Here is a 25,178-nt window from a genome sequence, read left to right on the forward strand (position 1 = left end):
GGATACCATCACTTTTCAGTTGGGACAATGACATGCCAGGGCAACCTGGATGGGTTTTGTCTAAACCTCACCTTTTTGACTCAGATTGGGACTCATGCTTTATGGCTAAGTGAATGGATTGAGGAGAATGTGATAGAGGAAGTGATGGACAACACTGAATGAGACTCAGTGACTCATCTCTTTGTACCTATACTGCCCATATCCATTAACATAACTGATTTAGTAAAGAGAAACATGAAGCAATTGGTGCCCATTACCCACCAGATAGCTGAGCAACAACAAATTGGGGACAATACTGTACAGGCTGTGGAAACACTCTGGTGGGCCATACCAAAGGAGGTGAGCTTGCAAACTAAACTTTAAGTTTAGTCTTAATGGGAGTTCAAATAATAATGCTTAGAGTGGTCATAGAAATGTGTTGCTGGATAATAAAATTGAAAAAGCAAGCACAAAAAGAGAGAAATATGATGCAAATGGAACAAATGTTAACATAAGAGAAAATGAAAAGGAGTGCAATATAGGGCTGGCTTAGCTGATATGAGCAGGCCCGAGTTAAGACAAGACATGCCTGAACAAGTAATTGCTGAACAAACCCAAACAAGTAGTTACTGAAACAACTAACTATTGTGGGTATGTTTATAGTAAACAAAGTAGGCAAAACACCTGAACTAATAAGATTGCCTTATGCAATCTGCAAAGCGATTGGTCTTTAGATACAAAAAGTATAGATGTTTGTAGTTAATAAACATGTCTATAAACTGTGGAGAGTGTGACATGAACTGGAATTCTGGTACCTTATATCTTAACTTTCTGCATCTAGGTCTGGCCAACATAGAGAAAGAGTTGTTACATGCGGTGACCAAGTGCAATAAAGTAACCTGAGTGATGAGCTGAAGTTTAACAGAGTTTTTTGGATTCCAGAGAACTGGCTTAAGTGTTCTCCCAGAACTGGACAAGGTGTTCTAGATAATTCAAGTGGAAAAGGTCTCGGAGGGAATCCAAACACCAGGTAAGATAAGAGAGATGGATGTTGCTGAAGCCAGGCACAGAGCCACTTGAGACTTACAGATGTCCAAAGTCAATGCAGAATTTACACATTGCCAGACTTAATTGAGTGGACCTGAAGACCTCCCACCATCAGCAACAGTGAATGAGGTGACCCTCCCTTTCCTATAGGTTGTTCAGGTGTTGTATGTGCCCGATGGGTACTATATAGTCTTCAAACTGAAGAAACCTGTACCAACTGTTTACCTAACTAGCTATAAAGAAAATACCCCACAAAGGCAGAATCCAAGAAAGAAGCTGATGAATAAAGCACTGAGGACATTGCGTAATATTCGAACTTGCTGCACCTTCAGCAGTTAAAACAAAACAGAAGTACAGTTTGGGCCCCTCCCCCTTTTATACACTCGGAATGCTTCATAAACAGGAGGGCAGAAAGGGTATAAGAGCCCCATGGATGCTGCTTCCTAGAAAAATGAATAATTTTAAATGATATAGCTGGATATCAGTGACATGGTATCCCACAAGTAGAAATATGCAGCAGACACTTGAAAAAGAACACACATTACCCATTTAATCCTTTCATCAACCAACTCTTTGGGTCTCCATGCTTTCTGTGACTGTCTCATCACACTGAGAATTACTAGATTTAAGATGTTAATATTGATCATAATTAATTCTATTTCTATTGTCATGGCATTCACGGATCCCAGCCAGGATTTGTACTAAGTACTATACAAACTCATAGCAGGAAAACATCCATCAGTTTCATATATGTTGTGAATTATATATATTCATTCTTATTACATTAGAAAGCAGAAAGTACGTAAAGCTTTGACCATCGCCAAAAAAGCATGGGAGTAATCATGTCATACCGAAAAGACATTGTTACAGTATATAAATAAATATGGTGCTTGCAAGACTCTAAAAGAAAAGACTGCTGTACAGATTTCCTTGTGTAATGCTCAGATGTTAAATTCAAGATGTGGATAGGAAATTCATATACCACAGCATCATCTGACATCTCTATTGTGTTTTGGGTTAGTATAAGCAAATTGTAGCAAATGAATCCATTGAGACATGGAGATTTTGCATGCTGACATTTATTTTTTGGTATGTGAACTCTGTAAAGTACTACTACCATGCTAAACGGTCGTAAGATAATATTTATTGTTCTAGTTCTGTGTTCTTTGAACATCTGGAGACTGAAGTTATTCTGAATACAGATCTTTTCATAGATATGAATTGCTTGAAATTAAAGGCGGATTTAGTCTTGCAAAATAACTGTTGAGATGATTTAGGAAATATTTAATTTGGTTACAAATGAAGAAAATATGGTTTTTAATAGATCAATCCCCTTGTTCATTCATTCTTATAGCTCAAGTCGTAACTAGCAGAAAGGGAACATCTAGTGACAACTATTTCAGGGAAATCACGGCCATGGATTCAAAAGTTACAATTGCCTGTAAAAGCAAATGAAAATTACATTAAAAAAACCCCCCAAACCCCCACCATATTAAAATAATTTTATTTAGGTTGAAAAACCAAGCATTCAAAAGTTAGGAAATGCCAGATTTAAGATTGCTTAAGTCTGCCATCTTGTGTGTCTATCCTGTGCTTTGAATGAAACCGGGGTCTTCTAGAAAAAATAGCATGTAATCATGTAGTTAAAGACTATCATAATGCATATACACAGTAGCAGCAATGTGAGTCTGTCCTTAGAATATCCATGGTCAGTCATTTTGGTCTGCTGACAAAATCTTCCTGAGGAACACAAGCAAATAAGGGATTTTCAACAGTGTATATCTCAGCAAAACATGAATGGAATTTCCAGGGTCAAAGGAAAGGTAATTCTCTGGTCAGATGTCTTATCCTGTGCTGAATTCCAAAGGTCTATTCCAAACAATGGAAATCTTAAAGTTTCTCTAAAAGGGTCGTAAGAATCTTTTATAATGGAAAGTGTTAGGCAGTGTAAATATAGGGGTCATTACCAACTTCCAACAAAATTATATTTTTTCCACTGGATGTAGAATTAGAAGTCCTGAGCCTGAAGGCCTCTTGAGGAACCAAAGTTCCACACTAAATGTTATACCTATTGAGAACCATAATGCTTTTCTTGTGTAAAACAAAAGTCCAAACATTTCGGGGAACCTTCCAAAATATTCAATTTAAAAACTTTTCAACAAATTGGAAAAGGTCCTTTAACTTCTATAATCCATTCTGGAGGCAAAATCTTTTCTGGAAAGTAAGGATAAAAGTAACTGCCGTAGCTCCTATCAGCAGCCATTTCTTATAAGTTTACCCTTCAGGTTCCAAGATGTTAAAGTTAGCCTCTTCATAACCTGTTGTAGTAGAGACCCCAGTGAAAAGTTTGTACCCCCACATGGTTTGTAAAAACAGATCTAGCAGATGTGAAACAATAAAGAGCTACAGAATGATGGTCCTGTCCTTCTAAATGTTCCTGCTCATCTGTGTATCTAAAAGACGGGGAAATATACAAGTTTCATAGCATTACTTTTTTTCCCAAAATAAATCTGAAAAAGTTATGAGGAACAGAAATATGGAAATTAGAATCAAAGTTGCAATTAATCCTTAGCTAAAGTGGAACTTCCTTTCTTCTGCCATAATCTAGCCATGCTTTTCTTAGTAAAATTGTTCATTTAGTTTTTAAAAAAAAAAACAAATAAGGACTCTTCTTCTGTCTCAATGTTGTCATAACATTTGTTTAGCAAAAGAAAGAACTGAAAAGCTCAATACCTTGACATGACATACGATTTTTTCGGAGGTTATAACCCACTGTACACATGCATGTTCTGGTAGTTTCTGATGTTGGTAAGCAAAGCTGGGAACACCCACCATTGTTTAGTTGACAGGAATTGCTACCTGCACCATGGAAAAAATGGGGGGGGGAAATGGATGGTTACAACTCTGTGGATCCTACTGAAGTTTAAGCTGTACTGTTGCTTAGTCTTAGTATTTTAATACCAATTGATTAACAATTCATAGCATATTATTCACCTGATTTATTTAAAACTGAAAACACATACATGCTGAAAACCATGAAAACCTCAGCATAACATTATGTTTTACGTTTAGAATATTTTACAAATCTCTTTAAACTAAAATAGGCCTGACTGAGCTTGTCTATTTTAAACTAAGAGAACATGATGAAACCGGAAACATGGCAAGTTAAAGTTTAGCACTCCATGAGCAAGTGCTAAAACCCCAGTACCATGTCACTAAATGAAAGGCATTTTTAAAATAAATTTACTATTAAAAAAGCACTTGTACATTTTCCTGTTCGTAGAACTGTGCACATAATTCCCCAAACACAACATTAAACTTGTACCTTTAAGATTTATCTATTTATCTAGCATATTAATTCTCATTATCTAGGTGTAGCGACAGTGACAAGTATTTCCTAGATACTCCTAGACATATATTCCACAGAGATATCCCACAGATTATTCCAGGCTCACTTTATTAATTAAAACTGATTATTTGAATTTCAATAATTTATGAACTCTCCCAGTTCATTAAATATCTAATTATTATAGCACTTTTATTATGTTGGGCCATGTGATGCTATTTACAGCATGTTAGGCAATGATACAAAGTGTAAAAGATCCCTCAGAGGATTGTAAAGTACAATAAAAAAGTATACATCAAATATCTCCAAAGAAAATTTAATATAACAACATAGTTAATTTCTTCATCTCAACTCATATTATGGGGTTTGATTGAATATTCTGACTTCTTTTAAATTTGTCACCTTCATTTTGAACCCACTTAAACTCTGAGATAGATTTACCTAGTTGAGATGATGGATATGTTCTGATGGTCTGCCTGAGGAGGCTGAGTGATTAAATTTCAGCAGGCTGGATAATAATCAACATAATCAAAAAATATTAAATGCAGGGTTGCGTTTTAAAAAAGTATTTAAAATTAAATTTGAAATTGACAACCTAAGTTAAGGCCCAAGCTTATCGTAGTCAATTAAAGGAATTAAAATTAAATAATAATAATAATTAAGGCTAAGATTTTCTCATAGTTATTTTTAGTAAAAGTCATGGACAGTTCATGGGTTATAAATAAAAATTCACAGAAGCCAGTGACTTTTGCTGCTGCAGAAGTGGTGGCTGGGAGCTATGGGGTTCCTGCTCTGCCTATGGCAGCTTGAAGGTAACCTCATTTCCCAAAGAGAAAATTTCCAAAAGTCAGGGCCTCACTGGCTGCCAGCTCGAGTCCCACAGCCCCACGGGCTGAAACAGAGATTCAGTGACTTCCATAACCTCCGTGGCATAAACAATAATAATAAAACTCCAAACAACATTAAGAATTATGTTTGTTGTCCAGTTTTAAAGAAACTCAAACCACCAGTGATGGGTGGAAGTCACTTCCTAAGGATCTGAAACCAACCAGCTTTTGACAGCAGTAGCCTTTTTTGCAGGTACAGAGAAAATATTGTCTTCATTCCAGTTTATTCAACTAGTTCAGTTCAATGATTAGTTCACTCAAAGTTTGGACGTTGAAAAAGAAGAAACGCTTGTTTTTTTCTTCCAATCTATGAAATTAGATATGAGAGGATGAGATATACTAGTTCTAAAGTTTTGAAGAACGTAGTGAGCAGATACTATTCATTCAATTCACTAACTATAGATAATACTTCCTTTGTTGAATAAATCAGTTAGATTTAAATACAAAACATGTTTGGCTAAACTTTTTTTTTCTTTTCTATCCAGTACAGTTAAACTAAATAATTGCTGAAATAAATGTATATAGATATTGTGTATCCTTCTGGTTGACCAAAAATACCACCAATTTATATGATGACTATATTTAGTTGAAGATCAACATGTTTTAATAGTTACCAACCAAAGAAAATAACCTTTCTTTAGGAACATAAAGACATGCTTAAAAGCTGAATGCAGTGTGTTTGTAGCTGTGTCATTCCCAGAATATTAGAGAGGTAGGTAGGTGAGGTAATATGTTTTATTGGACCAACTTCTGCTGGTGAGAGAGACACGTTTTTGAGGTTACACAGAGCTCTATGCCATGTACATTGGCCAAACCAGACAGTCTCTACACAAAAGAATAAATGGACACAAATCAGACATCAAGAATAGTAACATTCAAAAACCAGTAGGAGAGCACTTCAATCTCCCTGGACACTCAATAACAAAAATAAAAGCTGCCATTCTTCAACAAAATACTTCAGAAACAGACTTCAACAAGAAACTGCAGAACTGGAATTAATCTGCAAACTTGACACCCTCAAATTAGGCCTAATAAAGACTGGGAGTGGCTGGGTGACTCCAAAAAATAATTTCTCTTCTGTTGATATTCACCCCTTCTTGTCAACTTTTGGGAATGGGCCACATCCACCTTAATTGAATTGGCATCATCAATTGGCAACTGACCCCCCACTTGGTAAGGCAAGTCACATCTTTTTATGTGCTGTATATTTATACTTGATTACTGTATTTTCAGCTCCATGCATCTGATGAAGTGAGTTATATCCCATGAAAGCTTATGCCTAAATACATTTGTTAGTCTCTAAGGTGCCACAAGGACACCTCATTGTTTTTACTGAAACAGACTAACACAGTTACCCCTCTGCAACCTGTACCCAATTATAGATACAGTGATACCTAAGGTATAGCAGGGACAGGTCCAGTTGATCTGCTAGACACTCACTGTGAGGGGATAAAAATGCTGAATCCCACATGTCCTTAGCTTAAAAGGACAGGACAGTTTAGGTAGTGTCCCTAGCTTTTGGCCTCTGTGCACACATTCCAGGGATAGACCTCATGTCTGACACCCCTCCTGGTAGTGGAGACCCTGCCATCCAATTGCATAGGCCCTGAACTTGTGTCATCTCCCCAAGCCTCTGCAGTGGCTCTTTCACATTCCCCAGAATCCTACTGGAAGCAATCGCCTCCTGGTTTGCAGTTTACCTCTTCAGGTGTATGTAATAGAGAAAGGAAACTGAAACACAGACTCTCTCTCTCTCTCTCTCTCTCTCTCTCTCTCTCTCACACACACACACACACACACACACACACACGAGTTTATTTTACAATTAGTTTACTTTGTGGGATAGTATATATGTCTAAAAACAAGCTCACAGTTTGCAATGTCCTTGATTATAGATTTTTTTCATGATAATAATAGGGAAACATACTAATTCATTCTCCTACCAAACAAAAATAAAATTGCCTGATTTTTCTTGTCATTTACTCCCAATTTACATCAGTGCAATTTCAATGAAGTAAAATAAATTACATTGGCTTTAAACCATTGAGATGAATGAAAAACATCAATGATTTTTCAAATACTATTTCTTGTATTTATTTTTTTCATAATTTATTGAGAGACACACAGCATTAACAAGTGAATGAAAAAGAAAACATTCACATTTATGTCTTAGTTCTGATTACCAAATTTAAACTTCACAGTATCATAGGAATTTCTATTTGCATTATGCATCATATTCAAATATTTTGAATACACATTAAAGAAAGATTTCTAAACTATTATCTAATATTTTGAAAGTTATTAACTACATTGTAATACACTATGGATAGAAGCTCTACTTTTAGTCAGTGTATCAGATAACGAATGGGAACAAATATAAATATCTATGCATTTTGGGAATAATATGGAAGATGAATACATTATGTACTCTAATGGTAGTTTAAAGATATTTAAAATACAATTTACCTTGCTGTGCTGCTTTATCATACACTTTCATATGTACAACCCCTGAAGTCTTGTTTCGCAGGACAATGGGGGTTCTTCCATCTCTTTTGTTGCATGTACCCAGCTGAGCTAAGTTGTGGTCTGCCCACCAGAGTTTTTTATCTGTAAAAATGTCAAGGTTTTTTTTTAAATAAAGATAATCATCTTATCAAATAATATACATTTGACACAAATAAATCCTTAGGTTCAAATCATTCAATTTTAATTAACTGTTGGTTCCTTAAAGTCTGAGGAAGTCCATCATAATTTAAAAGTATAGAAATCATACTTTCACTCCTTTCCCTCCCTCCACAAATTAGGGTTCCAAGCATTTTGTAGTGAACATAATGTTTGAGAAGGATGCCCGAGTAAGAGCCATGGAAATTGAAGTCTTATACCTACAGAAAAAAGCACAGCAATATGAGAGCATAAATGTTATCAGAATATCCTCAAATCCTTTTTGACTTGACCATATTTAGAGATGAGCAGGCAGTCTCCATACTTTCAGTTCTTGGCCTTAGTGCTCAAATTAATAAACAGCACATCGATATGTAAACACTATTATTATTTTTATGTAACAGCTATCTGCAAGGAATTATTATAGAATCACATAAATGTAGGGCTAAAAGGGACAGCAAGAAGTCATCTAGTCCATTCCCTGCACTCTGAGGCACAATTAAGTATACCTAGGTCATCCCTAACAGGTGGTTTGGCTAACCTGTTCTTAAAAATCTCCAATTATGCAGAGACCATCAACCAATTTCACACAGACTACAAAAGGAGCAAACTAACAACTTTTGTCGAGACCTATTAACAGATCCATTATTTTCTAATAAAAATCTATAAAACTTGGTATACAACTTAAATGAGATAAGTTTAGTATTTTACACAAATACACGGTTATAAATTAGCCTGTGGAAGTCCATAAAGCTATACTAACAAGACCTGCTACCAGTCACTTTCTTCATCTTTATAATATTGATCACATATTGTAGTTGATGCTTTTCTACTCTTTGTCTTCCTGATCTGTCTTTTAAAATCTTTGATCTCATGGTTAGGTCGAAAGTTCTGCTTTTCTTACATTTAGATGTGTAACCTATTTCTTAGTTGTCCTGTCACAACTCTACTAAATATTAAGGCTTATTCCTTCTTGCTTCTATCTATTTTCCTTATTTTAATATCTCATTTTTTAGTTTAGCTTTGACTACTGCTGAAGGGGTTTCTCCCTCATTAATTAAAAAAAAGTTCTTTAATTATTAGGTCGGTGACAGCCAACAAAACTCTGCCAATGAACTCCAAAAAGTTCTACCAGATTGCTAAGTAGTTATTTTTTCCTTTCTCTCCCATAAAACTCTGACTTAATGAGTTAATTTTTCTATACTGGTATTTCCGCTCATTCTTGGATAGCAAGTAATAGATTTAGGGGAGTTGCTCATCTTAACCCACCTTGCTACAGTAATTTTAGGAGCAACTAGGAGATAAGTGATCAACTCTTTATGGTATTTATAAGAAACAAAGTTTTAGGACAACTTAATGAAAATACTCAGGGGTTATCCAACAGCCAACACCATTATCTATGATGTCTCCAGACGTCTTCCCAAATGTCTTATTTTGGGGGGCATGTCTATTAAATATGCAGAAATCCTCCCATTTGATTACATTCTCTGCAGCATTTTCCCATCCCAATACCATACATTTGTTTAATTTTAAAAGGAGGATAAAGATGTTTAACATAGTTCTCTTTAATTGTGTTTACTGAGGTTTAGGGACCATTGTTCCACATGTTCATTTCACAGTTTTGGTGACTATGCCTATATCAACTTTACACCTTTTCATTAATGTACTTATTTCCTCTAAAAGTTAGAGATTACATTTTACAGAATGGAACGTAAGTCAGTGTGTTTTATGGATGTAGTGAGTAGGTTTTTTTTTCCAATTTTTCTTCTTGGTTTTGTTTAATTGTGCTACAGTTTGGAAAAAATGTCTCAACTTTAGGTATTGACCTACTGGAATGCTGGTGATGTTTGCAAGTTAAGAATATAAGGATAGCCATAGCAGGTCAAACCAATGGTCCATCTAACCCAGAATCCTGTCTTCTGACAGTGGCTGGTGCCAGAATTAATACAACAGGGCAATTATCAAGTGATGTTCATTCTTTTCTGGCAGTAAGAGGTTTAAGGAGACCCAGAGCAAGGTGTTGTGTCCTTGATCATCTTGGCTAATAGCTATTGATGGACCAATTCACCATGAACTTTTCTAATTCTTGTTTTGAACCTAGTAATACTGTTTACCTTCACAGCATCCCCGGCAATGAGTTCCACAGGCTGACTGCATTTGTGTGAAGAAGTACTTAATTTTGTTTGGTTTCAGATTACAGCTATGTTAGTCTATATCCGCAAAAAGAAAAGGAGGACTTGTGGCGTCTTAGAGACTAACAAATTTATCTGAGCATAAGCTTTCGTGAGCTACAGCTCACTTCATCGGATGCATTCAGTGGAAAATACAGTCCACTGAATGCATCCGATGAAGTGAGCTGTAGCTCATGAAAGCTTATGCTCAAATAAATTTGTTAGTCTCTAAGGCGCCACAAGTCCTCCTTTTAATTTTGTTTGTTTTAAACCTGCTGCCTATTCATTTAATTGAGTGACTTCTGGTTCTTGTGTTATGTGAAGGGGTAAATAATATTTCCTTATTCACTTTTTCCACACAATTCATGATTTTACAGACCTCTATCATATCCCCACTCAGTTGCCCCTTGTCTAAACTGAACAGTCCCAGTCTTTTTAATCTCTCCTCATATGGAATCTGTTTCATACCCCATATCATTTTTGTTACCCTTCCCTGTACTTTTTCTGTTTTAATATATCTTTTTTTGAGATGGGGCAACAAAAACTGCACACACTATTCAAGATGTGGGCATACCATGGCTTTATATAGTGGCATTATGGTATTTTCTGTCTTATTATCTATTCCTTTCCGAATGGTTCCTAATATTCTCTTAGCTTTTTGACTGATGATGTACTTGAGTAGATGTTTTCATTGAAAAACCATTAAATATATATATTCTGTGATTGATTTTACTGATGTATTTATTTTTTAAGTATTTCAACTTTATTGAGTACTGTTTGCATTTCCACTTTTCTACCACAGGTACTTTGTTAATTAAGCTACCCCTAATCATTGCTTGGAAGGAATCACACAGCATTTTTTTTAAAAAAATCTGATCAGAATTGTCTTCCTTAAAATGCTGATTAATTTCCTCCATGATACCTTTAATTCTTTTCTGGTCATATATATGTGGGATGTTTAATCTCCATCTTTTCATTTTAGGTGTGTCATCACAGTTTCTAATAAAATGCCAAATGAGTGTTATCAGACCAGAAGATACACCCTTGCTGTGTTAACATTGCTGTATTAAGCAAAAATACACAGATTAGTATCTCAAATTGTCCTATATATTCTATAGATTATTTAAAAGAAGTAGTTTCTCTCCTTTGAATTAACACACCTCCAGGAATCACACCAATCATATTTATTCATTAGAGAGATTAATTCTATGCCTGATTTTCTATCTTTTATAATACTGCTGTCTAACCTAACTTCAACTCAAGAACACAAGTATAATCATCTTAAATAAGAAATAATAATAATAATAATATCTTCATCTCTAAAATCTTCTACTTTCTGATTTTTTTTCTGAAAAAAGACATTTGCCCTTGATTAGGGGCATAAATATTTCCTAATATAGAGTTATATCACCAAGTGTTTCTTTGACTAGTAGCCATATGACTTCATTTTATATATCTCCTTTAACTGAAAATGTATATGTTTGGCAATAATTATTGCTACTCCTTTTGTATATGAAGTTCCTGGAGAAATGTAGGGAGTGTGGAACCAGACACCTCTGATGTGTTTATGTTCCTCTTTAATCTGTGTTTCTTGTGGAAAGCATATATGGGGCCTCAGTTTGTAAAGCTGTTTTTTTTTCTTTTTAAACTTATGTTAGCCCGTTAGTATTTATGGTATGGAATATCATTGTATTAGCTATAATAAAGGAGATGCAAACTGTTGGCTGGTAGATAAAATTGTATGAAGACACAGTAAAACTGATCATATAAAGTTCTAAATCTAAACATTGGATTTTTATTTCTGTTTGATTTTATAAAGAGTAAAATTTTAATTGAAAGTGTATTTGTGCCATTGATCAGTCTCTCCACTTAAGGCAAAAATATTTGGCACAAAATATCTGATTTCATTCTTTAAATGCAAAATTTGTTTGGATCTTAAGATTTTTATTTTGTTTACCCTCCCAATTTTCCTCTCCCAATGCCTCCCCCATTTATAACATTATTTCACCTTCTTCCTTTCCCTTAAGACCAATTAGCAACCAACCTGTCCACCTCCCCGTCTTTGTTCAACAATGATGTAATATTAACTAAATATAAATTTCAAGTTAAACCCTGAAGCATTATTTTAAGGTCCCCCAATCCCGTCCCCCCTGCCCCCCAAAAATAATCCCTCAAGTCTTCAGAATATAGTGGGGAGGAAAAAAACCCACATGAACACCCGTCTCCCTTTACAATGTGGAGATTCACCAATGTCCCAGAGGGATCCGCTAACCTGCCCACTTCTCCAGTTAAGAGTACTCTCTGTGAGGGGAACCTCACACCCACCCTGAGTGAAGCCAAGGAACAGATATGTTTTAAAAGGACAGTATCTGGCAGGGAGTTGTACATGCCCACACACACAATATTACATCTTATTTTAGCACGTGGTTACATTCTTCTCATCCCCTCAAATCATATAGTTAGCATGTATTTTAATCCTTATTCCCATTCCCCATTACATTCTGGTATTTAAATAATACCCTTACCAAGTGGTTCAGGATACTTCATGAGCAAAGCAGACATTGCTTTGTTTCTCGCTTTCATTACTTTCCTTCCTTTTCCTCAGATATATCTTGGATGTCCATCCCTTTACCAATCTCTTTCTTGACTTTACTGCTCCAATTTTTGGTCATCTCCTTCCTTTAGGTTTGACTAATTGCCAGTCTTTATTTTAGCTTGCTAGTTCAATATCTGTCTTCTCATGGGAGTCTGGACTGTTTTCTCATTAGTTTTAATCTTGTGAGGGTCCTAATCCCTTTTTTTCTTTCTCTCGTATCACTTGTGGATGAAGAGTAGTTTAACGGTGACACCACATCTATATCTCATATAAGCTTTCCTTAATTGTACTGTGACTTCAGCCAGCTCCCTTCTTTTAAGAGTGGTGGCTCTGAGGTCCTGAAAGATCAGTACTTTAAAACCCCTTAGCATTACTACAGGGATCTCTCACTCTGGCTCTTCAGAAAATTTGCTCTTTTTGCACAAAATAGTGAAGTTGTAAACCCATGTATCTTTGCCTAATGGAATTTAAGGTGGCAGAGGGGCGGCATACAGGGATCTGTCTCTCAAACTCTTTGTCTTCCCCTGGGTCTAAGAAGGTACACTGAATTGCATTAGATCACACTTTGTCACTCCTTTAGGGAGACTTTGTTCATTAGATTATTTATTTCTCTTCTCATTGCTCTCTGTCATTGGTGCTGACACTGTGGGTGTTCCAGGGCTGGAGCACCCATGAAAAAAATTAGCATGTGCTTAACACCCATTGTTAGCCATCTCCTCCCCTTGCCCCCCTCAGTGCTTCCCATCTTCCGGTGGCCCTGCTGATCAACTGCTCCCCCTCCCTCCCAGTGCCTCCCACCAGCTGCGATCAGCTGTTCTGTGGCATACAGGAGGTGCCAGGGGGTGGGGGAAGAGGGAGCATGGGGAGAGCTCGGGGAAGGGGCTGAATTGGGTGGGAAGAGGTGGGATGGGGGCAAAGTGGGGGCTGGAAAAGACAGGGTGGGGACTTGGGGAAGGGGTGGAGTGGGGTCAGGGCCTGGGGCTGAGTGGGGGTTGAGCACCCCCAGGCAAAGGAAAAAGCTGGCTCCTGTACTCTATGTCATCCACCTTCTCGACAAGAGCTCGTTTTTTTCTAGCATTTCAATTTTATTTTGCAGCAAAGCCTCTGCCACCATTCTCCCTTCCATGCCTGATTCCAGGCTTCTCGTGACCGAGATAAGCCTTCATTTCATCCCATTTGGCATCTACGGAGGATTTTAGGTATCTAAAATTAGAAGTTATCTCACCAAAATCTTCTTAATGATAGGGATCTCTCTCACCTGTTCCCTTCCTCCCTGAAGGACCTAGGTCCAGCTACTGCCATTTTGGAGTTTTCCAACTCTGCCTGCTCTGCAGTCTCATTACCTTTGGATGATTTCTGAAAATATTTCTTCAGATTGGTCTCTTTATGTGGATTACCCCTCTAAGAATTAGGAGTCGTGGTGGGGGCAGGAAGTGGTGATGTCCATGGATTGTGCCAACTTCAAACTGCCTTTCAGCTCTGATGATGTCACTTCCCCACTTCATTCATTTCAGCAGGATGTTATCTCCAAAGCCTCATTAGGGTGATTTAAATATCAACATCAATAACTGTTTCACTGCCAATCATTTTAGCCAAAACATCCAACCAATGTACTTATTTGGTGGGGTTTGGTATCATACAACTTATATGGAAAAGACCTATGTGATCATTTTATCAATCTCCTGGGGTTACTGCAAGATTCTTATTGTAAAGACACTCTCCAGTGTTTTGCCTGTTTAATTAAATATACCAAATGATGGGGTTTTCACCACTTTCTTAGGGGAGGCTATTCTATAGTCATAGCAAGCCCACAATTAGGATTTTTTTTCTAGTGGGTGGGTTTTTGTTTGTGTAGATTTTTTTCCCTTTACTTCTACTTGTATATAATCCCTTCTAGTTACATCTGTGGGCTCTATGGTGAGTCACAACCACCAGAAAATGAAAGGAAGAGATGGTAGCCCCCCGGGGAGGTGGGAGGGTGAGAAAAAGACAGAAACATCAACCCCAACAAGAGAAACAGATATGCAATGCAGGTTTTTTTTTTCAAAAATCTCACAGTAGCTGTCTTTGAACAGCATTATTACTCTGCAGTTGTGGAACTTGGAAGCCCGGACTCAGGAATTCAGATATGGAGAGAAAAAAAAATGGTTAGATTCTAATCATGCCCTTCTTGACACTTGCCTTCCCTTGATAAAATTCTTTTTTATACCTCGTCCATAACAGATGCTTCGGGGAGGGGATATATAAGGGACAGAGTATCTAATGATTAGATTTTCCACAACTCTGAAGAATCTGATCTTATTTGGTTGATGAACAAAAGACAAGTTATCCATTCTTTCACACAGTGCTGTAACAGATATTCAATGTGCATCTTAAGAGAACTAGCACCTAGACCTAACCCAGAGCAGATTGCAGGAATTCAAGAACATCTGGAACAGAGAATGAAAATGTTCATCTTCTTGCAAATCCACTAATGAAGCTGATTGTTTCCTAGAGTGTAATATGGTAGATATTATAGTTGACAGTTCCCAGTTTTGCACACTTAAAAGGCAGACTGTAAACCTATAGCAAACGGACTACTCATGAAAACTTGAACTTTGTCTCAATACACTCGTAATAACTGCTACTCTGATGTGATTTCCTTGGACATAACACTAGTTCCAAAAAATCAGTCCCCTCGTTTAGTCTGGGCTTTCAAAATTAACTACTCCAGAAACCTGGTGATATTCTGCTGGGCTCTCTTATCAAGGGCCAGAGGGACGTGAGATCAAAGTCCAAATATTTTGTTAGAAGTCTGTTAGGCTTGCTGATGGTTCTTCAATCTGCAGAATACACGCGTCTCTTCTTGGTTTTATTCTGAATACATCACTTTCCTCTGGTTTTCTGGGACTGGCCCTTTCATTTGCAGACTTGATTATGTGGAATTGACTTTTCATTCTCCTGGACCTATCTGCATTCTATTCAACACATATCCACATGAGGGTGTGATCTTTGTACACTTCATTGCTTTTCGGGCTTCCTTGTTGATTTAAGTGATGTCACCTTTATAGTGTTATAGTGTTGATATCATCCCTTGCTTCTAGAGAACTGAAAGCTGCCCTCAAACATAGGTCACAAGCGTGATAATCCAGAAACTTTTTTTCTTAAAAAAGCCCATTGAGGAGGTCCTTAAAAGCTGCCTCAACCTTTTGATGGGGATGCTTGTTCACTTTACTATCTCAAAAAATGCATCATCTACACTGAGATTGTGAAAATCTGTATATCCTAAACCAGGGATTGTTAACCTTTGGCACACAGCCCACCAGGGTAAGCCCCCTGATTGGCTGGGCCGGTTTGTTTACCTGCCGCATCCACAGGTTCAGCCAATCGCAGCTCCCCCTGGCCGCAGTTCGCCGTCCCAGACCAATGGGAGTTGCGGGAAGCGGCGTGGTCTGAGGGATGTGCTGGCCACCACTTCCCGCAGCCCCCATTGGCCCACAATTCAAGAAGGATATTGATAAATTGGAGAGGGTTCAGAGTAGAGACATAAGAATGATTAGAGGATTAGAAAAACATGCTTTGCAGCAGCAGACTCAGGAAGCTCAGTCTATGTAGCTTAACAAATAGAAGGTAATTGGGGATTGGATAGTTTATAAGTCCCTATATAGGGAACCAAAATGTGATTATGGGCGCTTCAATCTAGCAGAAAAAAGTTTGATCCAATGGCTGGAAGCTGAAGCTAGACAAATTCAGACTGAAAATAACGCATATTTTTTTAACGGTTAGAGTAATTAACATTGGAACAATTTATCAACGTTGTGCTGGATTTTCCATCACTGACAATTTTTAAATAGGATGAGGGTTTTTTCTAAAAAATATGCTCTAGGAATTATTTTGGGGCAGAATTATGGCCTGTGCTTTACAAGAATTCAGACAAGATTATCACAATGGTCCCTTCTGTACTTAGAATCTATGAAAAGATGGGCTTTTCTGGACTTTTAACAATCAGCACCTTGCCACACTTATGGAGGGATTTACTATCTCCACCAACAAAAGGCTAGTACTTCCCAACTAGTCCTTCATCAGCCAGGAAGGACAGGATCCAAGACACAGACTGTGACACAAACTTCTCCTAAATACATCTAGAATCTCTGTAAATACTACTGGCCAAAATTCAAGAACAAAATATCTAGCAATTAGCCCCTCCAGAAAGGTTTCAGAGTAGCAGCCGTGTTAGTCTGTATTTGCAAAAAGAAAAGGAGTACTTGTGGCACCTTAGAGACTAACAAATTTATTAGAGCATAAGCTTTCGTGAGCTAAGTGAGCTGTAGCTCACGAAAGCTTACGCTCTAATAAATTTGTTAGTCTCTAAGGTGCCACAAGTACTCCTTTTCTTTTTCCCCTCCAGAAAATGAACTTTCTCCAAGGTCCTAGCCAGATCTGCCCAAAGCTATGAGTGTTTATCTGCTAAGTAAAGAAAAAAATGTCCTCACAACAGGAGGCATTTGCAACAGCAACCAGACAGAAAGAGTCTGGATTAAATAGGCTAGATAATACTCAGAACACATCTGCTGAATGAGAGTCTTAGCATATTTGCATCTCAGAGCCATAGCATAAGAATTAAGAAAAAAAGATCTTCATGACACAAGCTATCAGCTTCAGAGCAAGTGACTTCTGACACTCCCTCTTCCATTAGTTGTTACAGGGAACCCACAAATCATGGTGATATGTTAGGGTGAAGCCAGGAAAGAGGCTGCCAAGAGACCTTTCTGCCTGTTATTGAGTACAAAAAAGATCATTACGGAGTCCTCAGAAAATACTGCTGGGCATTCATCTGGCAGTAACTTATTTTTGCTTCAGAACCCTCTGGAAGCACTCAGATTCTGTTAGCTTCAAAGGGTGAAAACAAGACCTCCGCTGTGAGAGAAAATATGGGTACCAACTAGAGCAGGTTGAATATTTTTTGTAAAAAAAAAATGACTTTGTGGGAGGAGAGGGGGTTGTTTTACCAGCAGAAATTTTCACCAGAAAATATCTATTTTCTCTACTTTTTTGGTTTTCAAGGAAAACATTGTAAATAAAAATTTGTGAATTTTGTTTTGTTTCATTTTGCTGTGAGAAATGCCACAGTCTTTTTCTTTTTAGGAGAAAATAAAAGGTGAGATAAAATGGGTTTTTCCTCATTCACTGAAATAATTTTGGTCTTAACCTCATACTGTAGGAGGTAATGATCAGTCCATGACATCAGAATAATATCCATCCCTACAATACCTTATTGTGACCCTAACACTAACTTCAGAGTGTGCACAGATATATGGGTTAAGACTATGGCCATCTAACATAGCCCCACAAAACCATGTGCTGCACCATACGTCCTGCAGAAGAGACCCTTCCCCCCCCCAGCAAATGTTAAAAGGATCATCAGCCTCTTTTGTGTGCCTCAGGTTACTTGTTGAGTCAATTGCTCCAGGTAAATCTTAGGAGGGTTGCTACTGTCCTTGTAAGCATTCCATTACCAAGCCCACCCTACAGATTATATCTCAGCAAAGAAAGGGCCTAGGGAAATTAAATTCCAGCAGTCCTTTGAAATACTATGCTAACCTTTCTATAGCTGATGTTCCCTGTGTGCAATATTAAACACAATATTAATATCTTCAGTTATGATATGTTAATCAACTAAAATTTGACCCTGACATTATATCTTTTCTAGGCAAGTCCAGTAAAGAATGAAAGTTTAAACAGTCTTCTTTCCAATCTTTCTTTATAAGGGGATTGAGAGGGTCGGGACACCATCACTACTGCCACCACTAGCCCTTTAGAAATCGTGTTTAATAGCTCTATTTTTAGGGTGTTTTATGAACCTTTTGTCAAATTGACTTAATATTTTCTTCCAATAGTCTACCTCAATTCCAGAAGTAATATTATTTTGATTTTGTCTGTACATGAGGGATTAAAAAGGGGACCAAACTGGGTGTATGGGGGGAAACAATTTCAACCATAACTTTAATTGGTCGGTGCTGCTTATTTATGTATTTTTGAAATGAAAATAATATAAATTTCAATAATGTAAGCACTGCTGCATGGGAAATCAATGTCAGAGAAGCAGTTACTATAAACACATATTGCTGTAATCTAACATTTTCTAATTGTTCAGAATCTAAATGCTAAATAGATTCAAATTATTCATCTCTATACAATATGATCCTGGAATGGTTTCTGTATGAAAAATGTTCAATATTCCTGCACTCTGGCGCATTTTTTAGATTTTTTAAAATTTAAATTAAAGGGGATCAAATTGAGCACGTCTGAATAATCTTAAAAATATACTCATTTTCAATTCAGAAATAATTAATTATAATTTGATTAGAATTCAAAATGACTTCGACAAATAGGAGATCTGGAATGCATCCAATGAAGTGAGCTGTAGCTCACAAAAGCTTATGCTCAAATAAATTTGTTAGTCTCTAAGGTGCCACAAGTACTATTTTTCTTTTTGCAAATACAGACTAACACGGCTGCTACTCTGAAACCTGGCTAGGTAATGTACTACTGAAAATGATCCGGGAGTTAACATGGATCATACATTGAACATGAACCAACAAGTGATGCAGCTGCTTACTGTAGTCTAGCTCCACCCCTCACACATGCAACCTGCCCAAGAAGAATTCATAACTGGGTTTCAGGAAGGAAGCAGGTGATATAGAGCTACACACACTGACTTTCTACTACCTGGGGACATCCCTTATGTCAGTGAAATCCCCAGCATAACCTTTGTGTTGCTCTGGGAACACAAAGAGTTGGGTGCCAAGATCTGGCCCTCTGTATACTGGCACTTGGGGTGCTCTAGCAAAGCAGCAATCTGACATCTTGTTCCTATATAATTAATACAGAAAACTTCACATTTTTTCACCACTGGATGTGAGCAGAAAGACTGGTTGTACCAAAATCTCCATTCCAGATAGCTCGCCATACTGAAAATGCAGTTTCCTCTCTCCTTTTCTTTCTGAATAATATGTCCAATCCATTTCTGCATCCCTCAGTGGAACATTTAGTCAGACTATTTTGCTTACTGTGCTGCTAAATGAGACTATTAATGCTCTCATAAACAGTAAACTGTATCTAGACCACCTACCTCTCCTGCTAATTCCCATCATGTAATTAGACAATCCTAGTATCTTTGTTCTTAGATCACAGAATCATTTTTTTCCACAATAGACATTAGAATTACAAAACTATTCACCACAAGATAATCTCACTAGCCCTTAGAGTACTGGTCTTCTTTGGATATAGAAGATAAATGGTCTCCTGCATCTACACATTTTAAAAAATCTAATAGATCAAAATACATCACACACTGATTCTTCCATCTTCCTCTCCATTATTGTCAACATAATTCCTGGGTGTTTACAAAAACGTTTTAATAATTAAAAATATTTCAATAGAAATATAAAAAATATGGATCTATTTTTGATTATATTTCCTTAAGAAGGCCTCGGGGGGAGAAATAAGGGGAATAGGGTGTAAAAGGTGTTAAGAAGACTGTAAGGTATAGAAGAGCTGAGAGTTAAAGGTCTCAATCACATAAGAAAGTTGGACTGGGAGTCTAAGTATCTTGAAGTCAATGCACATCCTGACATTTCAATTGTATGAAAAAAATATGAAGTTCTAAAGTCTAGATATCCTGGGGAAAATCCTCCCATGACCTACCTGCAAAAAATCTGAGCAAGTCTGAGTTGGCCAGCTATAACTAAGAGCTAAAGAGCAAAGTGTTTTGATTCAATTTGAATAGGCAATATCAGATAACTGCATGATTCTAAACAATCTGCAACATTTCTATATTTGACTGTAAATGTTCCTTATAAGCAGAATTTTGGAATGAATCTTTCAACTTCATTTATTCATTCCTGAATTCTAATTAAATGTTAGATTGAATTCATTTCCTCTAAATGTACCACAATCCAAAATACAACTTTCCCCTCAGCCTAAACAGTTCATTAACAATTGTATTTCAAACTCAAAATAATACTCTCATAATGGAATGCTAGTCAAATATCAAAGTATAAAGACAGAATAAGAAAAAAAGATTATAAAATTATCTTTTCACAACCTATGTTTTATCATTAAATATAGTTCTTGACTTAACATAAAAACACTTTGAATGTTTTTAAAGAATTTCACCTTTACCACATAGGAGAAGATGCATCAACACTATTTTAAGCGATATTCCTAAATTTAAATAATTTAATTGTCGCATTTATGCTAATGAGAGTGTTCTCCAAACAATAATTACAATCTTGTTTCTGAAACCAGGCTATAATATACATTACAATAGTTATATTTATCCACTTTGTAGGGTAATTAGCATTAAGAGGAGCAACATATTGGGAAACAGCAATTTACAGTGACAAAAATTGCTACACTAGAATTTCATACTGTTCTTTGGAGATTTCAAGCAATACTTTGAATGCAAATTTTGATGGGTCATTAGTTTTCATTAATGGTAGTTTGAGTACTTAGGAAGACAACTATGTACTGCACTTAGCACTGGGCAATTTGCCTAGATATATTTCATATATTACTGTTAATGTAATGAAGTGTTATGGCAATTAGAAGACTGATGGCTTGGAAAATTTAGGTACATGTAACTGAGTATTTTTGAACTAAGTAGCACCTCTCACTACAGAATTAAACCCCGCAGAAGTAAATGGGACTATTTGTATAGTTAACCACTACTGATGCCATTTTGTTAAATTAATTCAAGACCATATCAAAATCCAGTAGTTGATAGATCAATTATATCAAATTAGTAATCTAATATAACTGAAATTACAAAACAAATATATCTTATAGTTCAGACATTTTCTATATGAAAAATTAAAAGTAATTTATAAAATTTTAAAAAAGAATTAGTAATTTTACGAGACTTTTGAATGTACTGTAATATGACTAGTAAAATAAATACAAATATTGATTCATTTTCAAAAGGTCATCCTGTTAATGTATTAATTCCTATTAAAAGGCATATGTTGATGCTTTTGAAATGCTCCTGCTTGAAGTTGTATAAACATTTCACCAGGAATAGCACTTACTATCTAAATATAATCATTCAATGCAGAAAATGTAGTAAATTTATGTTAGTGTAACAAATAATTAATATCTTACATTAATGAGTATTCTCTTTCTAAGAGCTTCAATTTTAATAAGTGAGATACAACTTAAATAAGACAAACAAAAACAACCTTAATTAAATTTGCAACATATCATAAATTATATATTTGCTCTCTGTATTTATTAAAGATGTCACCAACAAAAGACAGGATAACCCACATTCATAGAGATTATCATAGCATCACATCATATAAGAACATAAGAATGACCATATTGGGTCAGACCAAAGGTCCACCTAGCCCAGTATCCTGTCTTCTTCAATGCCAGGTGCTCCAGAGGGAATGAACAAAACAGATAATCATCAAGTAATCCATCCCCTTTCCAGCTTCTGGCAGAGGCTAGGGACACCATCCCTGCCCATCCTGGCTAAGAGACATTGATGGACCTATCTTCTATGAATTTATCTCTTTCTTTTTTGAACCCTGCTATAGTCTTGCCTTTCAAAACATCCTCTGGCAAAGAGTTCCACAGGTTTATGGTGCATTGTATGAAGAAATACTTCCTTTTGTTTATTTTAAACCTGCTGCCTATTAATTTCATTTGGTGACCCCTAGTTCTTGTGTTATGAGGAGTAAACATCACTTCCTTATTTACTTTTTCCATACCAGTCATGATTTTATAGACCTCCATCATGTTTCCCCCTTAGTCATCTCTTTTCCAAGCAGAAAAGTTCCAGTCTTATTAATCTTTCCTCATATGGAAGCTGTTGCATACCGCTAATAATTTTTGTTGCTCTTTTCTGAACCTTTTCCAATTCCAATATACCTTTTTTGAGATGGGGCAACCACATCTGCACAGAGTATTCAAGATGTGGGCATACTATGGATACTCTCCTGTAAAAGGCAGCATCCAATTATGTTCAGACAACATTTAATGTTGGAAGTTATGAACTGATGTCCAAGTAGTTGCTTTACCTATGTCCATTAAAAAGACCTCTTCTCTCTCCTCCCATCTGTGCGATCAGTTGAGCTTTTTAATACATTTGGGGCTTCCCTCCAAGTGCTTAAATAATCATTTTTAAATAGATTCCTTACTCAGATTTTTTTATTTGGATCTAACCTTTTCTACCACACTCAGTCCTTGTTTACACTTAATATGCTGTGTGACACAGATACAATACTGTAGCATTTCAATGAAGAAACTACCTACACACTAATGGCAGGGGTCCTTAAGTGGTAGGTAATCTAACTCCTCAAGAGATGGCAACTAGGTCAAAGGGAGAATTCTCCCATTGACCTACTGTTGTCTACACCAGGGGTTAGGTCAGTTTAACTGCGTCGCTCACGGGGTTGGATTTTTCACACTGCTGAGGGATGTAGTTATACCAACCTAATTTCTTAGTGTAGACCAGGCCTAAGTTATTGATGCAAAATGAATCACCTCTCAGAGTCTATGAGCTCAATAGTCTGTCGAAATTAAATTAAGATTAATCTCTTGACATCCAAGATATGTTGTCTACCATTCTTCAGCTTTCACAAATTAGAACAGAACAATGAGCAAAGCCATAGTTCAAATTAACTGTTAAAATTCCTTTTAGCCTGAGTTGAGGAAGGGCTCCAGTTATAAGAATGTCCCAAGAATAACTTTATCTCAGTGATAGGTTTCAGAGTAGCAGCTGTGTTAGTCTGTATTCGCAAAAAGAAAAGGAGTACTTATGGCACCTTAGAGACTAACAAATGCATCCAATGTAGTGAGCTGTAGCTCATGAAAGCTTATGCTCAAATAAATTTGTTAGTCTCTAAGGTGCCACAAGTACTCCTTTTCTTTTTATCTCAGTGGTCCTTGTAGATCACAGGATATGACATGAAGATCCCTGACTATTATGGCAAAGAAAACAATAGGAACAAGTGGAGCTTGAGGTACAGACAGATATTTCCTGAAGGAGGTGCTGTCAGACAATAGAAAACAAACTACAAGGGTGACTAAATAGCAATTTTTTCCATTCCCAATTTTTGAGGGACTCGGAAACATTCAGGGAATGACCTGCAAAACTGTTCAACAAAACCATGGAGTATGCTTGCATGAAAAGCAAGCATTTGGGCAGTGAAACCCAAATGAAGTGGCTGGCAGAAATTTCAGGATGTCTGGAAGTGTAGATTGAGATGTTCCTATTGTCACTCACTTGCACCAGAATAAACAAGTTTTCCGTACTTTAAAATAGGCCATAGAAAAAGATTAATGTCACAGCAGACATTAATTTATCTGACCACAGCTCCCACATTTGGCTGTTGACACTTCTTGATATATTAATTATGGAAAGACTAGAGAGGATGAGTTACATTTATAAAACATGTGGCATATTTCTCTGAAGCTTTGGGGGTTGATCTCTCTTTGATTCCCTTCCTTTAAATATTAAATAAATTGCTCCAGTTGCACAAGCCTCTTCTCCAGGAGTAGGATTTTGGTTTCTAGACTTCAGACATTTCTTGGGGAACTGGAAGCCATAATGTCTGGCTTGTGAACTGATATGTACACAAAATCCCTAAAAGGAGGATATAGCCAACTTGGCCTTGGAGAAGTGGTTCAAAGATTACTGCTGCAGCCTCAAGTATCTTCTAACCAGCTATCTTAGGTATTTACACCACACACAACACCACACAACAAAACCCTCTAATGTTCTTCCCAAGGGATTTTGAGTGTTACCCCAAAAGCCAGGTGGGCAGTAGTTCTCCTACTTTCTTAGCAAAGTCTCAACCTCCTGTCTCAAATGCATAACAAGGGACTTAGCTGCCTGTCGGAGACTGTTTTCGATTAGGGAGATGCTACTCCAAAACCAATATACAATTCATGTGGGATTGAACAGAGAGAGAGAGAACTTTGCACAGAGAGAAGTTTGAGGCCATGGAATTGAACTCAAATCAGAAGTCCTAATCTAATGTCTTTAGCAGCTCCTCTCTGGGGGGGAAGCTGAAAAAAGGCATTCTGGGAGCATGCTCCAAGACCACACTATGAGACTGGGGAGAGAAGCTGGGAATGGGCATGTGTGATGCATGGCACAGGCTCTCAAGGATTGATACTCGGGAGAACATCCAGTGAGATGAATGAAGCTTTTAATGCATCTCAAAGCTATTGTTTAGGCTGTATTCATCTCCTTGGGGTGTTTTCATTCAGCTGAGAACATCACATTGAGATTAGTAGGCCACTTCACACATCTCAGAGCATCCTCTACTTTCAGAATTATTCTGTGCTGGGGATCTGCAAAACAGTTGCTGATGATTAATTTCATACAATATTATAGTGGAGCACAAGTCCGCTGTAGTTGAGATTGTTTGCATTGTTGTTGTAGCTGTGTTGGTCCTGTGATATTAGAGAGACAAGGCAGGTGAGGCAATATTTCATATTGG

The 25,178-nt window shown here is 36.9% G+C and overlaps 1 protein-coding gene across 1 annotated transcript in view; it reads right to left on the minus strand.

Annotated features, from left to right (window-relative positions):
• LRP1B (LDL receptor related protein 1B) overlaps positions 1 to 25,178 on the minus strand; it is a 1,336,604-nt gene that overhangs the window by 423,671 nt on the left and 887,755 nt on the right. Inside the window, exons 33-34 of the mRNA XM_043505072.1 lie at positions 7,726 to 7,866; positions 3,760 to 3,885 (exon numbers count right to left, since the gene is read on the minus strand). Of these exons, the coding sequence (XP_043361007.1) occupies positions 3,760 to 3,885; positions 7,726 to 7,866 (267 nt within the window). The remainder of the gene's footprint in view (positions 1 to 3,759; positions 3,886 to 7,725; positions 7,867 to 25,178) is intronic.

Source organism: Dermochelys coriacea, chromosome 11, assembly GCF_009764565.3.
Source record: "Dermochelys coriacea isolate rDerCor1 chromosome 11, rDerCor1.pri.v4, whole genome shotgun sequence".
In the NCBI taxonomy this organism is placed as follows: domain Eukaryota; kingdom Metazoa; phylum Chordata; order Testudines; family Dermochelyidae; genus Dermochelys; species Dermochelys coriacea.